Here is a 23877-nt window from a genome sequence, read left to right as displayed (position 1 = left end):
AAGCAGTGGTATCAACGCAGAGTACTCCATCTCGTGCTCTGTAGATCCAAGATAATGCATGCAAAATTGAGCGAGTAAACACCATTGTTGCAGCATTCGCGCGATTTAATTGTCTAACTAACTCGGCATTAGAATTCAGCTTCTCGGTCCTATTTGGCACCAAATTGCAGTCACTCGCAAATTTTCTCGCTTTAACGCGAAGATTGTATCTGACATTCCTATCTCGTATCGGAGAATTCCATTTTAAATCCAGTTTAAATAATCGATAGCAGCAAGATTCTAAAAATTCGTTAAAATCAACAACTATCAACAACAATATCGTTTTTTGCCAATTATTTTAGAGATTTTCTTTTTCAAATACACATCTTACTCGCTTTCGGTTGAGAAACAAAATGATTCAGTCGAATCCTTATGTCATTTACCGTTAAATATACGAGATTATTATTTAGTGTCGACAGAGCAGATCATAGCACAAAGAAGTATGTAATAAAAATAGTAATCACACACTAATACAAAATAAATAAATCGCAGAGCAACGAAAATATAAATATAAAAACTAAAATCAACTGACGCAACTTAAATCAATATATAAATAAATCTAATTAACGCTCGGGTACATAGTTATCAATAATTGCTCGGCACGTCACAATACGCTCGCAAACGTATTCGAAAGAAGAGAGCAAAACAATATACTAGCCATTTTAGAAAATTTATACATACATTTTTCATTCATAAATAGGAGAAAGGCAAGCGCGGTAATCAGAGTTAAATTCTCTTTCTTCCAATGCAATTTATTAATTGCTCAAATACATTTTTCATGCATATGTATATATATATATCTTAAAGATTTTTTATCCCATTGTATTTCCAAGCGTTTCGACGCGCCGAGAATTAACAAGCTACGATAAATGAACAACGTCGTTTCAACGTGGCAGAAAATAATATATTGACCAAAGTAGCGTACATCGCAAATCATATATATATGGCAGAACAACCAGGTTGTTACAAAAATTGCGTGCACTCACAAAACGACCAGCGCGCGAGACTTCCGGTTGGACCTTCTGGTCTGGATCTTTCTCGCAGCGGGTGGCGTACAAAAATATATCGACCCGCGAATTCTCGTGGTCGCGTTTAGCGCTAATTTTGTACGATCGTATTGCGCGCAATGTATTGTGTAGTAGATTCTTGGAATCGGATAAAAAAAATAAAATATTCAGATTCACAGAATCGATCGAATGGGCTTAACTTTTAGCGCTAAACGTGTGACGAGAATCGCGGACCGTCAAGTTATTTTTACAAGATAGCTTCATTTTTCGAGAGTTTTTTTTTATCTATTACGTTAATCTATAATATTATATTGTGTCAATTAAATATATATAAGTGTCCTCATTTTTGTACTCATATTTTAAACTTTAGTCGTTTTGCGTGCAATGAAGAGAAAAAGAGAGAGAAAAAGAAGCAGATTGATCTTATATGAAATGTAGAATACGTATCCGTTTTTCAATGACCAACTAAATGGTGACTAACCCAATTTTAATTTAATATGCGTTAACGCATATTAAATTAAAATTGCAACAATATATCTTAAAAATGCTATATGTTTCTAAAAAATTGCTAGAAATAAAGATTTCTAATAATAATATATTATAATTATAATTATACTATAATTGATTGCATCTTGCAATTAGCTTTAAATAATGTTCATAATAATGTTCTTTTTAAATAATGTTCATTAATTATATCAACAATTTATCTGTACAGTAATGATATTGCTCATAACGGATATTAATAAAATATTGTAGTTATCTCAGTTATCGTGTATATAAGTACCAATAACATTAAATATAAATATGTAAAAAATAAAATGTACATTTTTTCAGTAAAGAAAACAGGTTTTTTAAATTTATATTCGCAAAAAGATAAACGCAAAAGATCGCGTTTTTCTCGTAACGACCAATTGAATCATGATCGTTATTATTCGTACTATTCGTCGTATTATTATTTACAGCGATTTCCAAGTAAAATTAGCGTTTTACGTAACGAGAGAGTAAGAGCGAACTTATAATGTTCGCATGCAAACAAATAGCAAATTCGCGTGTTACGTTGCTGGTTAGCCACTATTCGGCAGAGAACAATAGTTCATGCAGTGTATATGAGAGCATGCACGTCAGTCGTGTGTTACTCTACTTAGGCGGTAATATAAGAGGTAAGTACAAGAATGCTCAGTGATTCAGCGCGTTGTGCGAGATAGCGATATTGTAGAGATAATCAAGCAGATATATCCGCGGTATCAAAACCAGAGCGACCGCGAATTGTCGTTGAAGTAATCACGAGAGCGAGATCTGCGTAAAAAGAAAAAAAGATTAATGAACGTATTTCAAGAAGATCCCGTACGTTTCCCCGCATCCTCTTCCGAATCTTATAAAATTTTTCTCCATATCCGGAATATCCGACTGCTAGATATCGCCGAATAACGAGTTACCTTGCAATTCCCGTTCGTTTCTTAATCGAACTTTTGTACACTATTGTCTAATCCGTCGAATCGGATATGCGCGCGCGCACGCGCGCACACGACTATGTACAGTTCCTCAGAAGTATAATAGTACACGATTAAATTCAAATCCGACTAACGAAAGTTAAAACGATTACATTCTAAATAATAATAATAAATTACACTAATGAGAAACTACATTGTAGCGACAAACTATTCGCAAAAAGCGAATCTACAGCTGCGAATCTACAGCTACGAATCTACGCTAATTCGTACGCGACACGTAGGTGTCAAATAAATAATCATACACACACATAGAGATACTTCGATGCGTTACCAATCAGAATAAATAAGCTCAACGGTTACAATCTAGCTGGCGCAAGTCTGTCGTTCAATTATACTAAGTTTCTAATCGAAGACGTTTGAAATCACCGAAGGGTTGGCGATCCTTCAATATATATATTTACGTCCCGTAATATTACGAAATTAATTTTATTGACGGGATTCTCTTCCGAAATTTAATATTCAACGTTAGATCGATAAGAGAGAATCCGTCATTAAAATTAAGATCACGAGTTACGGGACATCTCCCGCGATGAAGAAGATACGAGGGAGAGCGGATCGAACAGATTTCATCAACGCGATTCCGGCAGCGTCTCCCTGCGCTCGTGCACCTCCACATCGACGACGATCGACGTGCTCGACCGAACGCGCGCGCAATCAAAACCGTTAACGGCCTCCTGGTCTGAGTTTCTGTTTATCCGATCTCGTTGCACCGCTTCGTGAGGGACGTCGGGCCCGTCGGTGGTTTCCTCCAAAGGCTCGTAATGACCCGGCTTCACCGACGGGGTACGGCTCAGCGGTGCCTGCGACCGTCTCGCTTGCTGCCACGCAATCGCATCCTGGCTTACCTTGTTCAGCGCGCGCAGCATATTGTCCGGCATGTGGTCCTGTATCATCACCGGGCTGATCAGCACCTCGTCGAAGTCGCACGGACCAGCCCACAGCGCCTGGTACACTGGTTCGCGTTTGCTCAACATTTGTCTGGAATTCAATGAATCAAACATCAGTCTCGCGCGTCTGTGATTTTTTTCGCGGATCAATCACAAATTCTCAAAATTATTTATTTCTATAGAATAATTACTTAACTCTTTCTTTCACAACTATTTAAAAATTTTGTTTAAATATCTGCAACAAAGATCTTCACAAATCTTCGTGTTTACATCTCGTTTCATTATGTATTAGATTAGAACATCAATCAATACTTAATGTATAAACGAGTACAATTCTAGTATCATGAATTTTATCAACTTTTAATGCGGTGAGTGAATTTCATTATAATAAAAAACAAGGCATCACACATGCGCGTATGGTAATTTACAATATTTCCTATGAGAAATCATCTACGAGGTAAAAGCATGCAACGCCCAGTTCGTGAAAACTATAATTAAAGAACCATAAATTAGAAAACTGTTTTGATGGAGATAACGATGGACGTACTAAAACTATAAAAAATTACCGAACCATTTTCCTGGCACGGTATACATTACCGGTATAAAGTACTCTATTCATGCATATATATATTATGTGTCCCGAGAAGTATGTAAACGAGTGCATAATTTCAATCTTGAAAAGAGAAAGGAATCCCTTTTTCTCAGCGATCACGATAGATTTGCATTGTAAATTGAATCGCGATTAAAATCTCCAGTTTAATCTCTTCAAATTTAGTGAAAAAATAAACCAGCGATATATTATTCCTGTCAAATATCTGCCATAAGATTGATATATTCGCATTTTGCAATATTAAAATTTCCATTTTTTTTTTTTTTTGTAGTACGAAAATTAAGCCGTTTTCATTGTAAACGGTTTTTACGATAAATAAAACTCTACATCGGCTCATACATTTTTCTCGAAATACTTGAGATGAAAACTTTCCAACTGAAATGAAACTTTTTAATATCGAAATATAGAGCGTGAGGAGGTAACATCCTACGCAAGAAATATATAGGACATAGGCCCAAGAGCATGCGCGGGCATATCTCCAAAATGCAACAACTCAGAAGTAGTAGTCCTGAAAACGTATAAATTATTTGATAGACGTACCTCCAATTCGTCTCATACTTCTGCCTAAAAAGAAATACAGACGCGATTAACTTCTCGTTTTTTTGCCGTCTCGACAGTGCAAAATCGGTCTCGCGCGATATAAAAAAGAAACAGTTCGGTGCAATTGTTCTCTTCGCGACAAAGAATAATTTTCAACCAAGCGATCAAAAAATCAATCAACAAATAACGAGTTAGAAAAAAGTGAATTCATTTATAATATATTAAATATATAAAAAAATGATCATAATTTTTATTCGTTATCATCATTGTACACGAAACGGATCGTTTAAATTTGGATAAACGTAGCTTAAAGTCGCTGATTCAATCTCATTTTAAACAGCGAGCGACAATTTCTGGAAATATTCGCGATATATCCCGTTTCAGGTAGACGAAGAGAGATATGAATGAGATTATCAAGTTAGGTCAACTCACTCGCCCTTGTTCGGATGATGTCGGACCACGTGTATGATTCTTCCCGGCGGATACAGGGGCCTGTGCAGGGTCAGGGCAATGCTGGAATCACTGGGCACGACGGTTTGAGCGCGCGCCCGATCCTTGTCCCGCTGGTATTCGCTGATGCAACCGCCGGCCTCTAGATTTGCCGCCGACGTGGGCGTCGAGCCGCAGCCGCAGCACATCACCGAGCACGCAATCGTCTTCCACTGCGGAATAATATGCTCGAATAAACCGAATTTAGATTATCCTAGAATCAAATATGCCAATTTAGATCAGAGAGAATTCGAACTGCGTACTTTCGGATCGACGCTTCTTTTTATAGCGTTGATAAGATCCGCTCTCAGACTCTCCATCTGCCGGAGTCCGATCCTTGGTACGACGTCCTTACCAACCACGACGGACGTGATAAATTCCTGGCTGTATTGCTGAGCAGGCATACTCAGCAGTCCACCGGGTGGCCCGAACGAGAAGCACATCAGGTCCGGACAATCCTGCTTCAGTAGAATCGCGAGGATCGCCGCCGTACCGGCGCCCAACGAATGTCCCACCAAGATCAATCCGAATTGATGTGTGCCTCTGGAAGGATCCTGCGAAATTCGACCAACGCAAAAAAAAATTCTTTTGATTATTCCCGGCGTGTAAACTTTTATCTTCAGAAAAATCTGATTGTAGAAATATTGATAGATACGGATATTTAATGTCAGATCTAGATGCAATTTTCCAGTGAAATATATTCATAGACCGTTTTCGTTTTCCATTCTTTTGATCAAACAAACATTTAGTATCTTTTTTTTTCGTTTCATCCTCGGTGGAAAAAAGAAAAAATCCAGAAAAATTCTATTACGATAAAAAGAATTCAGCATACACGCGCGGTTGAATATATCGTCTATTCATACAGTACATAAGCCTTATCTATCGCGCGGAACGGCGAGCTGAAAAATTTAACTATTTCGAAACGAAATACGTTCGACGAGACACGTTGACCGGTTAAATCCGGGATACAAAAGGTTACTGACACATTTCTCTGCGAGCAAGAGCGTGTGGATGCCTGTGGATGGCCTGGATGATGTTTTTTTTCTCTTTCTCCTTTTTTTCTTAATACATATTCAGTAGGGATCAATGAGGGAGTGATTTATTTTTCTATTGTGTAAACACACTACACATTAAACGCCAAAGCAAACTCTTCACGTTCTCCTAGCGCAAAATTTAAATAAGGTACGTTGCTCATTATTAAAAATTACTCGCGTGTCTGATTATTGTGAAGATAGCGTGGGGAGTGGCGAGTGATTATTCCGGGACTGTCATTTGTACTGATAAGTGACGAGGCGCGGGCTCATTTGCGCACGATAAACTCACCTTGGCGCGAGCACGCGCGATCATATCCTCTTCCTGTAACTTTTTGCGTATGTATTCAGCAGCCTGCACCATTCCCTTGTGCCCGAACCAGTCCTCCCTCGGTGGCGACAAAGGTAGAACCTCGCCTTCGGCGTTCAAGTCCGTTAGCACGTCTTTCATGCTTATGGTCCCTCGTATACTGATTACGATCTACATGAAACATGTGATCGAAATACAGAAAAATAATTAAAAAAAAAAAAAATCCCGTAAAGATGATAAGTATTAAAAATAATTCTAAAGAAAAGTATAAGATTCAAAGAAACGATGAAGAATAATTAGGAATAACCATTTAAAGATATAAAAGAGATTAATTTATTCTTTTGCTATTAAAGGAGATAACGAGATTATTTCTAAATGCAATCAACACCTATCGATTGGCTCTATCAAAGCCCATCTTATCCATCGTAGCTTAAAAGAGGTAGTTTCGCGGCGACAATCATCGCGGCGACAACGAGGATTAATGAATGACACGCGAACGAGATAAACCCGGGCCTAGACAAACCTTTCTCTTCGTATAATCGAGCGCGACGAAGAACGGCGTTTCGCCGACATCGACGTGAAAAGTCGCGTAGACGACCTCGATCTCCCCCAGGTCGAGCATCCTGCTCAGAGCAGCGTAATTGCATTGGCAGCAATTGTCCTCCACGATCGTCGCCTCATTCTCGTGACGGGCGCCGCATGGGAAGCAGCAGCATTGCAAACTATGAGGACAGAGGATAAATAGAATGATGAAAGGAGGGCAACAACGAGGCTGACCTGTGTGTTTACGGGGATAAAGAAGATCAGCGTGTCACACTTGAGACAACACCCTGACACGACGGGAGAATATTATATAATAGAAAATATATTTTAGATTAAACAATCTTTCTACCAGCTCCCGATTTTTTATATACTCATTTTAAAGTTACAAAATACTTCACGCAATTGGTCATTCTTCAAAATATTGACTTGCAACTTTAATATCTTTTAACCCTCATCCGTCGCGTACTTTTTTGTTCGCACTTTTTCGCGATATTTCTTAGCAAAGTTTTCTTATATGTTTGCATTAAAAGTATGCTATATATTTGTTTAAAATAAATTTTATGGGAAATTAACAAATCTATACACACATAATGCTCAAAGAACGCCCTATTGTTCTAAATAATATGGAATGCTTCGTTTATGAATGAGACATTTATATTTTAATGCAAATAAAAAATCCTCCCTAAAGTAAGATTTTTTAGTACGAAATATTGATAATAATAAATACGTATAATACGTATAAATATGTATTTTCATTATAGATGGTCGCAAAATAATTATTTATTGAAATATTGAAATAATTATTTGTTTTAATATTTTCTTAAAATTGAGAATATTTTGCGAAAGCAAGTTTTGGTTATTGCGGTTCAATTAAAACGCCAAAATACATGTTACATGATAATATCTCGAAAAACCCGAAGGATTTACCTGGTGCATAATTGGCAGAGCTCGGTGGAGGGATCGAGAAGGAACATGGGCCAACCGTAGGCGGCGAGAGCAAAGTGCATATAGTGAATGGCCAATTGAAAGTGGCCCAGATCGCCGTCCTCGGTCAGGGATAGGAACTTGGTGCGCGGTGTCACCGGCACTCCCGACAGGAACTCGTACGTATCGTTCTTGCGCTGCTTAACTATCAGCTCGCGCTCGATCTTTTGAAATTTTCTGAGCAGCACCAGACCGGCTACCACATCCGAGGGTACCACATCCAAATCACGGAAGAAGTCGCTCAGCAGCCGGGCGATGTCGGCGAACGAGTTCTACGAGTAAACGTCATTATCTTCTTTCAGGATAAAAACTCGGAAATAATCGTTATTCTATCAACTTTTGACTCTTCGAAATTTAAAAGTTAAACATCTGATCCACTTATTCCAATTTAATTAGGATAAAGCATTATTATTCAAATCCGATTGATCTCTTATTTTTCTTCTCAAAGTAGATTATAATCAGATCTTCTGACAGATCTATATTTACATCTTGAATATTTTTAATCGGCATACTTTCGAGTTGTGTCTCTACAACATTTATTTTTTGACCTTTTACATAAAAAAAGAAAAGGTTTATTCTTCTAAAGATTTAATCTAAAATAGATTAATTTTCCCAAATTACGATTAATTTCTTCGCGCTACTCACTCGACTACGATCGGAGTTACCCATGCAGCAAAACAGCAGTCTGCACCTATTGTCCCAGCTATCCTGGTAGGCGCGTATAACTTTTCTGCAACACAAAACGTAGAACCGTATATGCGCGTTTAGATGGACCGTTCTGGTGCTCGCCCAGGCGTAATCCAAACGGTCGTAAAAACCACACCGAAGCAAAATCCCATCCCAATGGAACATAAAGTATGAGACAACGCGGTCGTCACAATGAAACAATCGCGGCTTCGCGATGGAAGGCATCTAGGAAGCGCACCGCAAATTTTCCACGAGGCAATCTCGCCGCTTCGGATACTGCGTCCAAGAGATTTTCCCCCGATCTTTATTTATAGTAAAGCCTGAATGGGATTTCGCGTTCGGTTATTATCGGAGAAAAATGTAAGAGGTACGAGACAGAAATTGTAGAGATATTGAGCAATCTCTCTCTCGTATCTCTCCTCCATATAAGATAGAATAAAATTGTTCTTTTTCAATTAAGAAAAGATCGTTTTTTTTATATTTATATAAAATAATAAAATGCAGAGAGAAACCGCGAAATCGTCGTGCATTATAATACATAAGGGCAACTCACCGTTGTCGCCAATTTCTATTTCTGCTGCCGCTGCGCTTGTAATGCAATCTTGCCCCCCTCGATTCCGCCTCCCTCATGCTGCGCTGATATTTTTTCATCTTTACCCAGGATCTGCCGGCGGCGTCGTACGTGCACCAAATAGTCACCATCAGTAACGCCAGCAGGCACCAGTTCGATATCACCAAACCTAGATTCGCAAATTCACGAAATGTTTTTCATTTGTTTTAATTGATTCATAATCCGTAATCAGATTTTGTAGATTAAAATTTGTTGTAAGATAGCGAACAATACATTTGCGTGATCGAAAAATGTGAATATATATTTCGTCGAGGACAATTATTACCGGTGTACAAAGAGAAGACTCTCTGCATTTGTAATAATTATATTTTCAAATTAATTATCGAATACATGAATTGCATATAATATCATAATTTTATTTTCATATGTATGATATGGATATATGTCGCGTGTCAATCTTTCAATAATATCGCTCTCTATCTTAACAATAGATTTACAAATTTTTAACTCGTATCTCTAGAATGCAGAACTCACCTAACATAACGTCTTTAGCTTGGTCCACTCGACAGGTTTGATAATAACGCGCTAACCAAGTAACACCTGCGCACAGCCATCCAGTCTCCACCAACACCAAGACTGAAAACAAATCCCCAGGTAAAGGTCCCGGATCGTAACCATATTTTCCTTTAACTTTCCAAGCTAAATAACTTTTAATTAATCGCTAAGCAGACGCATCTCTCTAAGAGCCGGCGATAAAAAAGAACTTAAAAAGGAGAGATTATGTGGGGAAAAAAAAAAAAAATCTCGAGAAATTTTTAAATCTCTCTCTTATATCTTTCTCTTATATCTCACACATCTCGCTATGGTCGTCGAGTTTACGCCAAGCCTCTTCGCAATAAGCAAGAAAGCGCGCGCGCGTGTCTCGTCGATTGACGTAAGTTTGCGCGCCGGATGGAAAAAAAAAAAAAAAAAAGATCGAAGCGATCGGCGACAAAACCTTTCTTCGGCGTCGGCTTCGGCGAAAACAAACACGATTGACCCAGTTGCGACAATAATCGCGACTGTCTCGATCCGAGACACATCCGGAATCACCGCGAAGGATAAACAAATAGATTCGAGTCGAGCTATATTCACTGCTTGAATTCTCATTGAGTGCTTGAGTACTCACTGCCAATACATGTTTTGATAATTAAGACGAGCTAAGATTTGTTTTATAATTATGTAAATATTTAAATAAAAATAAAATAAAATAAAATAAATATAAAAAATATACAAATATATATATATAATTATATATACTTTAATTTTTCTAGTTTACTCGTCAATAAAATATAAATTTATTAAAACTCTTATTACGGAAAATTGATATTCGTTCAACTTTAGCATTATAAGTGAATGCGGCGCACGATGATATTTCTCTTTAAATCAGTAATCTCAAATATTTTGCAAAAAATTTATACAATCTAATTGGTGAGAGAGTCGGAAAAATAATTAACCGGTAAATTGCAGTTGCCGGGAGTTAATTATCACTCTATTAACATTTGATTTACGTTAAGCGATAATTGAATCCCGAGTTCATCTCGCGCGAATTTTGCGCTATTTAACGACCCGATAAAAAAATATATCGTTAAAACGTAAAAGAATGAAAAAACGATTTTAATAAACCTTGAAATGAAAAATAAATCTCATCACGAGAGCATGCAAGAGCATGCCCTGAGAAAAGCGAGAAAAAAACGCACGGAGATGAAGTTAGAACTATAGTAAAGTCAGAAAAAAAATCTAGAGTCTCAAAAAATTAAAAAATATCCTCAGAAGGTACACGCACAGTATACATAAAAAAGAGCGTGTGTGTAGCAATGTGATAAATATTATGATTGTCATCGAACCATATTATCGATACGTTTCACGATTGACGATCTCTCAATATTGGTCTACAGAAATTTAACAGTATTGTCGACAGCGGTGACATATCGGAATGTATCGCACAGAGAGATTAAAAAAAGATCTGTATCGCGTGAAATGTTACGCAATGTTTCTGCGGGGTTTCAATTTTTTTTTTTCAACAGAACGAGTCATTTTATTTATTTATTTTTCTTTCTTTTTCCCCGATGATAAAAGAAAGGTGTAAAAATCGAAACCGTACGCAATTTTTTTTCACGTTTCGAAAAATATGTTAAAAATTAGAAAATCTATAAAGTATATGAATTTATAAAATATATAATAATTAATTTATAGAAATAAAAATATAAAAATAAATTTCTGTATGAAATAAAAAAAGAAAAGATTTCTCCGACATCGCGCAAGAGTGGAAAACACTATCGTTTAACACGATGTTCGACATTTGTCCGTGTGACTTTTATATTCCCGCGATTATCACTTTGATTGATATGCCTATTTGCGGATAAACAAACGTCTATTGTCGGATAATAAATATAGTACTCACATAGCCGGATGTAAAGGATGTATTGCATCGGCGCCCTTGCCGCAGTATCCAGGATGCTGCCCCTCGTCGCCAGGAAACAGATGGAGAATTCCACCGCCATACAGGCCACGAAAAGGCCCTCGTATCCGATCATGTACTCCCACATGAGAAGAATGCAAGGGACGCTACGATCCCATTCGAGAATCCCCAGTAGAACGCCCAACACCGTCAACCTGTATATAAATCCATAAGGAGATTCCTTTAAGACGTCGCAATGTGTGCGAGATAAATATACCCGAATCTAGTTCTCGGCGATAAACGGCGGAAACCGTCTTTGAATTATGCATCTGCGCGACACACATTCGCACAGTTCACATATTCCAAGACATCCACCGATCCCCCGCCTGACACTTAACGATCTTATCTTTTGATAAAAATTCAAATTCCAAGATAGAGAGTGAAGTTTTCTAATTAATACTTTCATATTTTCCAAGTGTTCCCTCTTTGTGCAAAGACATCTACTCATATCTCGTTAAGTAACTCCATTCTAAGTAACTACTCATTACATAACTGTGATATTTATTACGTAACGATAGTGCGACGTTACTCGTCGTCAACGTCAATAATACGCTCTCTCGATTACATCATCCGGACGCTTATAAAGGCGGAGCGCAAACCTTTCATCGAACGCCGGCGTTACGGAAGTTCGCATACACGAGTTTTGCGGCCTTTTGTCGGGGTACAAGATACATAGATCGCCACAAAACACATACGACTAAATTGAACTGTACGGAAACTGACTCTCGGTGAACCGTGTGATAAATACAACCGCATCCAACTGATGCATCGGAGAGCTGCCTTTCAAGCGGTTCGATCGACCGAAAGCTCTCCCTTTAGCGAACACCGCGACGAATGATCTTCGATACGGGGTTGCGTTTTTCGACAAGCATCGCGCGTTAAACCGCGCTAGATAGAACCGCAAAGATCAATTCCGATATACCCTTAAAAAAAAAAAAAAAAAAAAAAAAAGTTCGCGTTGATGTCCGCAAATATCAATAAAGCAAATTTGATTTTAATCTGTTAATATCAAGAAACCAAATAAGGATTGGAATAATGGATTACTAATGCTTTTACGTTAAGCTTGATCATCGCTTCTTTTCATCGGAAAATTTATTGTTATTCACTTCGAATCGGTTAATGATTCAGAGTCGAACTTCGCGCGAACGATTCGAATAAATTCTGCAAAGCGCTCATATAAACTGAAGAAAAGAAAATTTATATACGTTATTGCACATATGATACATCTGTCGACGATGGCGGTGCATTCACATTTCGCACTATGCAACGCTATACGGCATGACGTTTGGGTCGACGGAATGTCTCGTCGACACGTGCACGACACGCATGTCAGGCTGAGGACGACACGTAAAATATTTCTCACTGAGGCTCAAATACTCGAAACTGACTGCCCATCTTGCGCGTGAAGCTTGTTTCGGACGATCTATAATTTCTTCGAGGATAAATCGTCGAATTTAGAAACCTCACGTTAAATGTGAACCGACTAATCGTAGACGAATCTTCGAAAAGTAGCTAATCTAGGGGGGAATATACTTTATTTTATTATTTTTATTAATCCGTGCCTTGCGGCTTTGGATGTCTTCCAGTTTTTACATTTGTTATTCTATCTTTGTTTGTTTGTGTTTTGTGTTGTGTCGTGTGTTTCTTTTGTGTTTTCGCAATAAATTAATGGTCAAAAAAATTCTTAAAATTTCTTACAATTTAACATATTTAAAATCCTCCAATCAAAACTAAACCTTGAAATTATAATTAAATTAAATTAAATTAAATTAAAATTAAAATTAAAATCAAAATTAAAATTAAAATTAAAATCAAAATCAAAATCAAAATCAAAATCAAAATCAAAATCAAAATCAAAATCAAAATCAAAATCAAAATCAAAATCAAAATCAAATTAAATTAAAGCTTGAAACTTAAAATTTAAAACTTGAAATTAATTAATTCATTATCTTTAAAATTAAAACTAAAACTAAAACTAAAATTAAAACCAAAATCAAAATCGAAATCTAGGAATATACTTAATGAAGGAGATATATAACTTCTTTAATGAAAGATATATATAAATTCTTTAATGAAAAAAAATATATAAATTCTTTAATGAAAGACATATATAAATTCTTTCTTGCCCTTTTAAATATACAATACCTTTTGTAATCGAAATAAAAAGAAAAGGAATATAGAAATATATCCAAATTATCGAACATTTTTTTATACAATCACGGTCACGTATTGAAAAATATTACGTGTCGCGCAACCAAAGAAATTCAAGGAAAACGAAAAAAATCGACAGGAAAGAGAGAAAAGGGAGGAAACGAGAGACTGCAGACACAACGAAGGGTCGTCGGAACCTTGGATGCTGCTGCGTGGTGGTTTCGTATCGATTTATCTCGTAGCCGGCTTTTCCTCCGTTTCTATCACGAACCTCGCGTCGACTAGATAAGAGGCAAGATACCCCCGAGGAAAAGAACCGTCTCCCCCTTTGCGATCCTATATTGTGGCGAATTAAAGGTGTCATGGGTGCTTCTCTCGACACATTAAACGTCACATGGATTTCGTTTGATTTTTTTTTTCGCGAAAATGTCTAGCTCAAACTCTTAACCGGAGAGACGAAGACACCTCGTGTAAGCTGAAGCATCCTTCTCCCCTTTTCGCGCTAAAAATAGCTAATCTATTAAAAGTGAGTTTACTATACACACAGATACGAAGAGAATTGATGGTGATGTTTAAAACAGAAAAAATTGAATTTATTGTATAAAAAAGAAGAACAAAGTGGAAAAATTCTATATCAATTCTAATTAATAAGATAATTTTCTTTTTCTTAAGCTGAAACTTAAGAGGAGTACTAATTAAGAGAAACAATTATATTACCGATCCCTTTAAATCATTTCAATTTCCCGAATTCGCGTTTTTCTCCAATCAAGATTTATCAATTCGATATATATAAAATATTTCCCATACGTGTTCAGAACACTGTGATAAAAATTTTTTCACTTCATGCAATATTCCGAATATGTAAGAGTAAAGTCAACAAAAATTCCATGTATCATATAGAATCAAAATTATCCGGAGAACCGTTTGTACTAGCCCCCGATATAAATTCCGTCTGACCTCGACGACGACGACGACGCGAGCGAAATTGCGGCAATCAAAAACTTTGCGTTCATCGGCGATTTGTATGCCGATAACTTTTCCCACATTTGCATTGCTATCAGTCGTTCGTTCCTCCCTGTGGTTTCGTCTTATTTCAAGCTCCCCCTACTTCGAGAGGTGCCAATTTATCCAATTACCGGTTCGATTGCCTCAAGTACGCGATCGATGCAAGAAGGCATTTACACCGATCCCTTTAAAAGGGATTCCTTTCGAAATGCACGGCAATTTCAGTGATTTATCTCTTATCCAGTGTATTTATACTATATATATATATAATATAAATATATTATATTTTTAAAGCTATTGTTTTCATATTTATATACAAAATATTTTATATTACGAAAGAGGTGTAACCGGCAACACAGTTGTAAAAATAAAAATATTATTCTTCGATTGTCGCATCTATTTTTTTTCACTAGCCAAAATTTTTTGAACGTGACAAATATTAAGAATAAATTATATTGATCTCATATTAATAAATTATTATACAATTTATCGTGCTATGCATAATGTCATCACATAATTGTCATTCGACGCGGTGCAAATTGAATAGTTAATAGTCACGTAACGAATTTGATTTTGGGATATCAGGGCTAAATATACAATGGTAGCGACGATGTTCCCGTATTCCTCCATTCAGCTGTCAGTCGACTTTACCGCATGCGACCGTCTAGCATTATTGTACATTATGATTCCCAAGGTGTGAGAAGCGATAGAATACTGTGATATTACACGTATTATACTTGGATCGGATATATGTGTGTGTGTGTGTGTGTGTGTGTGTGTGTGTGTGTGTGTGTGTGTGTGTAACTCGATAACGTATACGCAACATATAGAAAGTCTCGAGGAAACTCCAACATAATTAACATGTTCATAAACATATATACATACATACATTAGATATTAATTATATCAGCATACTTGAAACATCATATTCATACAACAAGCAACAACGCGCGTGCGCAAAAGTGTATTAAGCTATATTATAATTAAATATAAAATTATTAGAAAAAAATTAAAATATATAAAATACAATAATAATCTCCCTCTCCTTTTATCTTGCGTATCGTGTATAATTAAAGAATTTGATATAGCTGAGCGATAATATCTCCGTTAAAATAAATAAATGTCAAGTAAAGTGTCGTTTCTCTCTAAAGTTTAGAGGAATCGAAATATCTAAATTACGAGGCGTGTAAAAACGCTTCGTAAACGGTGCTGTTTTAATCGACCATCCGTATAAAAAATTTAAAGCGAATAATCGAGAATTGCGAGGCGGATAGTGAAAATGGTCGACGTTTGAGCGGACGGTTCGCAAAGGAGAAAAAAACGCCGATATAACCACGTTTAACATCCGGTTTAACGCAGCAGCTTTCGACGAAACGCCTCATTATTTTATCTCCTAGAAATTCAACTCGAGCGAGAAACTCCACTATTCTATATAGGCTATCATCGAATTTAGTTAAAAATTTAACGCTATACTTCACACAAACCGCAAACGGTTTTCATATATTTGCCCGTTATATTTGTCGAATGTGTCGAACTTTAACATATACATGAAATTATATTTCAATGATGGTTCTAGATCCATTGTTCTTTTTCGTTATTCGAGTTCACTCTAATCACTTGAACTTTAATTAAATATTGTATATATTTTAGATATATTCTAAAAACGATTTAATCTACTATTAAATTATATAATCTATTGCGTTAAATTCAATTTTTCATTCAAATGATTTTCAAGAGATTTATTTAATTAAAAAAAAAACTCTATATATGATTTTGATGCATAAAGACAGATTATAAACGATTCAAAATTATAGAGCATAAATTTGCAATAACCAATTATTGTTATTAGTTCCTACAAGGTAATCTTTCTCAAGGAAAGGATAATATGTTCGACAATGTCTTGTGCGTGTATTGACCATATAAAGAGGTGCCGTAACGTCTACTATTCATTCTCGAGAGACATTCTTCCGATAATCCTGCAAAATCAGGTCAATCTATGAGCAGAAGTTCCAGCACGCTAATATCGTCCCTGTCGTCCATTATCGAATAGTGTCACTTTTAAATATCCACACAATGTAGCACAAATATATTCAAGTAAAAAAAAAAAAAAAAAAAAAAAAAAAAAAAAAAAAAAAAAAAAACATCGCTTTGTGCTTTTAAAAGAAGCGACAATAAATTATAAAAATTTTGACGTTCAATATAAATGGCTAAAAAGAGATTTATTAAAAGTAATTATGAAAGAAAGTAATTAAATTTATTGTCATTTTTATGCAGAAAATGTTATTATTATTATTATTATTGTTGTTGTTATTATTATTATTATTGTCAACGCTGTGGATTTTTGGTTCAAGTAAGTCTTAATATAGTAATTTATTGTGCGAGAGACAGATGCATTTCCTGAGCGTTTAATTGGCAGGATAAATTCGCACAAATTGACGCGCATTCTTTGATAAATCGTCGAGATAATCGCGATTTCTTTTATCTTCGTTCGCGTTCTTTTGAAAGAAAGACAGCATACATTTATTGACGAGAGAGATTCGAATGAAATAATACCGTTGTTTCGAAAAAATATTTTAAGACAGACGATAGAAACGTCCCGTTATCTCGACGAAAATAAGAATCTAATTTCATGAAAATTCGATCGTGTTCATTTTATTTCAACGCGATTCACCGATCATCTCAATTTCCAATTTTTGTATAAAAGACTTTAGGTATCGAAAACACCCGAAGTCAAATAAGTAAGCTTGCACACGCGTTTCTGATCCGACGAAGCGGAACGATCGATAAGTAAATGCCATTCGACAAAGTCCATAGTGAGGCGAGAAATTTTGCGGAATTGTTGAGAGAGCTTTCTCGAAGCTCTCGACGCGCAATTCTCTTTGTGCACGCGGTCAGACTATTTTCAGTCGTGAAGAGCGCACTTCTCGACTGCCATCATACTCGAGAACGAGTAGTAAAAGCTCCAGAACGAGTTCCTTTACTTGCGAAACGCGAGTCTCACACCGATAGACACGTAATTGCTAACTAGTCTGATTTATGACGCATCATTATTAATACCTAAATCCAAGAGACAAACAGAGAGAGAGAGAGAATTGTTTTGAATATTCCTTCGTATTATCTTATCTGAAAAGATTTTCGCATCATAACTTCAATTTTTTTTTATTAAACACAGATATGTTAATAGAGTATCTTGTAATTTTAATTAGCAAATTTAATTTAGCATAATTAGAAAATTTTTCCAAATAATTCTGAATATAAAAAGAGACCATATGTAAGCACATCTTCGCGATTCAAATAAATCAATAAATTATAATTCAATAAATTATTCTATAAATGTAAGTCTGATAAGAAAGTTTCGTAGAATATTAAAAAAAAAAAAAAAAAAAAAAGTTTACACCGATTTCTGCGAAGGAAACGCTAGAAGAATCTTTTCATCTTTAATCTTCCAATACTTTCCTTGAAATTTTTTTAAAACTTTTATTAAAAACATCAATTTATAGATATTACTATCGTATTCATACTTCGTACTTTAACTCGGAACGAAATTAATATATAATTACTATTATAATTATGATATATAATAGTATATATTGACCAAAGCGAATGAGTAAAGCAAGTGAGAAAGGACAGAAGCACGCGTTTGTAATTATCGGGGCAGGTTTCGGGACAGCTGTGTCGTTGAATTTTACGGATGAGGGAGTTTGAGGCTCTGCTTACGGTGCTCGAAAGTAAAACGACAAGAGAAATATAGAGTGCCAAGAATGAGATGCCGTCGGAAGCACGCGAGAAATTTCGACCCTTAGTTTGTACTCCGAAATTGGGACACAATCACTGTTACTTTACGTCGAAGTAACAAAGCGGACGCGAGATGGAAGTAAAGGGAACTTCTGGATGACACGTCTTTCTATTTCCAAATCGACCCTTGTTAAACTAGCATCCCCGTTACAACAAATTACAATAAAACTTGTGCCAAAATTAAGTGCTATTTAGGTGCTAATTTAGTGCTCTATTCTTGATCTTAGTGCTCGAACTATTTAGCAGAAATTCACGATTTAAAGTGGGGGTGCTAGCTTTCATCAAGCTAGCCCCCGTTATTAAATACCTGCACAAAATTCAAAAGTAAATATATTAGGATTAAGTGCTTTTTAAATGCTTTCAAGAATAATTAATAAAATTTAATTATTTATTATAATTTAGAAGATATTAGCTGACAAGGACAAAACACATATAAGAGTAAAATAAGAAATGAGAACATAAAAAATGAGAATATAAAATCCGATTTGATCTTGACATATTCCCTGATTTTGGGAACTTTTTATTATTTTGCGAGCACAAAAATCAGAGAATATATCAAGATCAAAACGGATTTTGTATTCTCATTTTTTAGAATTCTTCACTCTTATATGTATTCTGTCCTTGTTAGCTGATGTCTTCTGCTAAGAGTACTTAACAAAGGTTTCAAATCGCGGAATAATGTTCGATCGGGCTCGTACGTTTCTGAAAATTTCGAAAATATTTCGATAAATTTCAATCGCAATGTAACTTGTGCAATCCGTTAAGTTAAATCCACTATCAAAGTTTAGAAAGAGAGAGAGAAATATACCGTCTTTGATATTCAAAAAATGTGTCCGGCGTTCCAATAAAATTTCATGAAAATTTTCTCGGTAAAAATGAAATCCCTTTCAATTCCAAATTCATTAAAAAAAAAAAAAAAAAAAAAAAAAAAAAAAAAAAAAAATATATATATATATATATATATATATATATATATTTTGCATAGTTTAGCTATCTTTTGTACAAGTCTGCGGAAGCGAAGAGGCGTTGTAATATTCATGCGAGAAATTAATGTGTAATTAATATTGTAGATTAATCTAGACCGAAGGGAGCATTTCGGAAATTTCTACGATGCGGGCGCCTATATATACACATACACACACACACACACACACACACACACGGTACGATGCCGCAATGCCGGGTAATCGTGACCTCTGACATTTTAGACACGGAAACGTTTCTCATATCCGGTCGGGTAAAGCTCAATACCGTGTGCGCGAGATCGATGGAGGTCCTCCCCCTCCTCCCCGTCGAATTAAATTTTGCATAAGAATGTTACCGCAACTTTGCGCTTCTTGCCCGATAAAAGAGATCGCTGTCCTTTTCCCAACGAGACGATAATAAATTATTTCCGAATTTTCGAATAATTCAGATGGTGCACTGCCACTTTATATCGAACGATAAATTTAGAATCACATTAAAAAGCAATAAACAGGCAAGCGAATAATCGATAAATGCAAAATGCATCAAGTATCGATGTTTCGGAAAATCTTAAACTTCGCGATAATAATAGATTAAATAAATTATAAATTATTACTCACTCGATTAAGTTGGTGTCGTCCGATATCTCCTCCTCCTCCTCCTCCTCCCTTGTTCGCCCTTTGCTGCTCCATTATGGCACTTATTCGCGAAAACACGGTTAATTACGACACTTTGCGACAACTGTCGACATTACTCGCACACGCATTTTATTATATCTCACAATAGAAAAACAACACGAAAATAAAACAGTCGTGCAAAGTTACAATCTGCTCTTCTTTTAAAAAACGACTATTATCTCGTTACTATAAGCGTGAATATATGTACGAGAATTTCTTCATTCAAGATAAATATAAACAGAATGTGATATCCAATAGATTTGTAGACCGAGTGAATCTTGTAAAACGCGCATTTCGACAGATCATCGATGTATAAGCGTTGAAATTTTACTACGCGATTGACGAAAGTATTAAAATACGCAAGTCTAATTAACACGCGATAATCGCTGGAAAAGATAATCGCGTTTAATGTCCTTTAATATTCGTTGCGATTCGTATTCGTGCGATAATACGCGTGCAATTGCACGTTACTTTCTAGGGTTGCACGAGATACCAAGACTAGTTTTGGTCTTGTCTTGATCTAATCTTGAATTTCAAGACAAGATCAAGACAAGATTTTAAATTAATTATCAAGACAATACCAAAACAAATTATCAAGATTCTTGATCTTATCGAGAAGTCTTGGTTTTTAAAAAAAGTTATCTAATTGTTCCCTTTATCTCTGAACGGAGATTTTTAATTAATGTGGAAATAGGCGAGAAAGACAAAAAGTTTTATTTATTGTTAGTAAATAAAAACATTTATAAATTTAAAAACTTTAAAAAAATTTAAATTTAAAGAGCCTAAACGCGTAACATCATCATTACACATTTTAATGTGACATAAAAATAGCGCAAATTAATTACTTTATATTACTTCATTTATAAAGTTTAATTTCAATACTTACGTTTAAAAATATATCTATCGTTCTTTTTGTTTTTCTCACAATATTTTATTTTTCATTGCTTTTAATACAAATAAATCTTCATATACTTTTTTATGATCTTTCTCCAAATGTTTTTTTTTTTAATCCCGTAGCGTTACTATTTTTCATTTTTATTTCTTTAGTCACATTTTCTTTTTGACGTAATAAACATACGCCGATTTTTTCATTATTTCTTGTTTCATACTTGAAATAAGTTTTCTATGTGCATTGTTTAACTGCACTTACTTCCGAACTTTCATTATCACTTTCGGAAATGTTCGGGCATGTTCAGCGAAAGAACTTGGTTTTCGTTTTTAGACTGCGTCTGCACAATCGAGACGTGAGCATACGCGGTAAAGAACAAACGAAAATCATGCTCTGCGCTTCGGATAACAGAAGAAATCAGATATACTTACTATTTTCTGTTTTTTATCAAGCTGACAAATAATTTAGTGTTAAATAAAAATTGTTAATAAAAAAATCAAGGCAAGACAAGACAAGATCTTTCATACAAAAATCCTCTCAAGACCAAGACAAGATTAAAATTTTCAAGACCGATACAATATTTTTGCGAATATTGTCTTGGGTCTCGTGCAACCCTATTACTTTCTATCGCTCGAGACTTGTCGAGCGAATGATAACGAGACGATCGTGTATCGTGTATAAGTATAACTAGCGATCGCTATTGTTTACATATGATGAGAGGAGCCTTGAATCGCGCTCATAGTCAACGGCCCGTAAATAAACATTTCATATCGTCGTATTGCTCTTGAAAACGCCATCATTTACACTCCGCGCGAACATTTAGGTATTATCAGTCCGCGTGGTGAATTAATTCTCGCGATTCATAACTCTTATGGGGAGGGAACGGCTATCTGTCACGAGTATTTCGCGCGATTTGTACATTTCGAGTGGTAATCATAAAACGAGACAGCAATTATAATATAAATTATATATATAGTTTTATTGTCATTTCTGTGATTTTTTTTTCTTTTTTTTAATAAAGTTTGGTTTCGAATAAACTTCGCGCTTTATATTTTTCGTCGATTTAAATGTAATCCGCCAATTATCCTCGGATCGAGAACACGTGCAATAATACACGAATCGTATAATGGAGCAAACACATATCGATGATCTCTTGAAACGAGTACACGTTTTGTATAGTTTGCTCAATCGAACTCTATCCTGCGCGAGTCGACAAGGTAATGGCTTTTAGATATATTATCCAGCGAATATTTATTTATTTATTATTGTTATCGTAAAGAATAGCGACGCGTCTTTGTTTACGTTACCACTGGTATGTTAGAGTGTAGTGGGGCGGATCACGAGAAGGGATAAAAAAATACAAAACAAAATAAACTATTTTAAACAAAAGCATATATATTGTATTATCTGTTAGCAACGTTATCAAATGAATTTCGAACGACGAGCAGATCATATTTCGCGATATTTTTTCTCGCTGCAATATAATAAAATGCACATTGTGTGATTAATGTCAGGGCGCGTGAGCATAATTAGCCATTGTTTTTGCGAATGAATATCATGTGACTGCCCTGAAGGAGCAGCAAATGATGAATAAGAGATAAAAAGGAGAAAGTAATTCATCAATTAATCAATTAAAATATTATTTATATAAATATTTATATAAAATATTATTTATATATAAAATATTACTTATATAAAATATTTTAAACGATATATGATAAGTTAAATTATTTATGTAAAAGTTAATTTTTTTTACATACGTACCAAATTTTATATATATATAAAAAAAAAACATTTTACATAAACAAAATATTTTTCGGAAATTATTAATTTTTTTAATTAAATAAAAAATTAATTTTATATAATTAATTTTATATTAAATTATTTTATAAGCTTTGTACATATAATTTGGGTACATTTATATCTCACAGATCAATGTTGTAAAATATATAATTCCCCCCGCTATTATATTAGTGAGCGTGTATCAAATTAGTTTTTGTTTTATTTATCGTTTATAAAGAAATATCGTCTCGCGAAACAAGTAGATTTCGCTTATCGGGGAATCCTTACGAGTTATCGCGAGCGATGCTTTAAATCCTTCGCAAACATGTGAATTTAATTGAATTAGCCGCCTTGCGGCTGTGAACTATACAACAATTTACGCGTGTGTGAGGTGCGTATAACGTGTAACATAACCGACCTGTATATTTCGCGTTGCGTGAAGAAGCAGCGAAGTCAGTTTTAATGTCGTTAGCATTAATCGGTCAGATACAGCATAAATTCGACTATGTAAAATTTGTACAAAGATGGCCACGATTCTTGCATAATAATTGAAATATAATGTATTAAAACTTTTTTAAAATATATATTGTATATGTAATATACATTACATACGTTAATATTTTAATTAATATTAAAATTTTTTTGTTGCTATTTAAAAATATTCTAATCTATGACGAATAATTACAGATAAAATTACGAGATTCGAGATCAGTTCGATGATCGTTATCCAATGCTCGCAATCGCTGTAACAATCAGCATGGTATCGGAAATTATCGCGTGAGACCCAAAAGAGTATAATAAAAATTCACTACTGCGACTATAACCGCGCGCGAATTCACACATAACGGCGATTGCACATGAAAAAAGCAATCTCCGTGATATAAACTCGACGAATTAATTGATCGC

At 35.2% G+C, this 23877-nt stretch overlaps 1 protein-coding gene across 4 annotated transcripts in view; it reads right to left on the bottom strand.

The window, feature by feature from the left end:
* Positions 1–31: 31 nt before the first annotated feature.
* The window catches only part of Inae (inactivation no afterpotential E), a 36492-nt gene continuing 12646 nt past the window's right edge, over positions 32–23877 (bottom strand). For 2 of the 4 annotated variants that reach the window (XM_070315008.1, XM_070315009.1), the window contains exons 2-12: positions 11653–11864; positions 9744–9845; positions 9192–9378; positions 8597–8681; positions 7895–8223; positions 6948–7146; positions 6407–6595; positions 5347–5637; positions 5027–5256; positions 4595–4618; positions 32–3535 (exon numbers count right to left, since the gene is read on the bottom strand). In XM_070315008.1, coding sequence (XP_070171109.1) covers positions 3127–3535; positions 4595–4618; positions 5027–5256; positions 5347–5637; positions 6407–6595; positions 6948–7146; positions 7895–8223; positions 8597–8681; positions 9192–9378; positions 9744–9845; positions 11653–11864 — 2257 coding nt within the window. In that variant the 3' untranslated portion in view covers positions 32–3126. Of the gene's footprint in view, positions 3536–4594; positions 4619–5026; positions 5257–5346; positions 5638–6406; positions 6596–6947; positions 7147–7894; positions 8224–8596; positions 8682–9191; positions 9379–9743; positions 9846–11652; positions 11865–20243; positions 21077–23877 lie in introns of those variants that run through there. The other 2 variants (XM_070315012.1, XM_070315010.1) reach the window with 2 other exon arrangements.

This window comes from Polyergus mexicanus, unplaced genomic scaffold (assembly GCF_030449975.1).
Source record: "Polyergus mexicanus isolate NDT 795.1 unplaced genomic scaffold, iyPolMexi1.0 SCAF_94, whole genome shotgun sequence".
Classification (NCBI taxonomy): domain Eukaryota; kingdom Metazoa; phylum Arthropoda; class Insecta; order Hymenoptera; family Formicidae; genus Polyergus; species Polyergus mexicanus.
The sequence above is the reverse complement of the archived record's forward strand: the minus strand, read 5'-3'. Positions and strand labels throughout refer to the sequence as shown.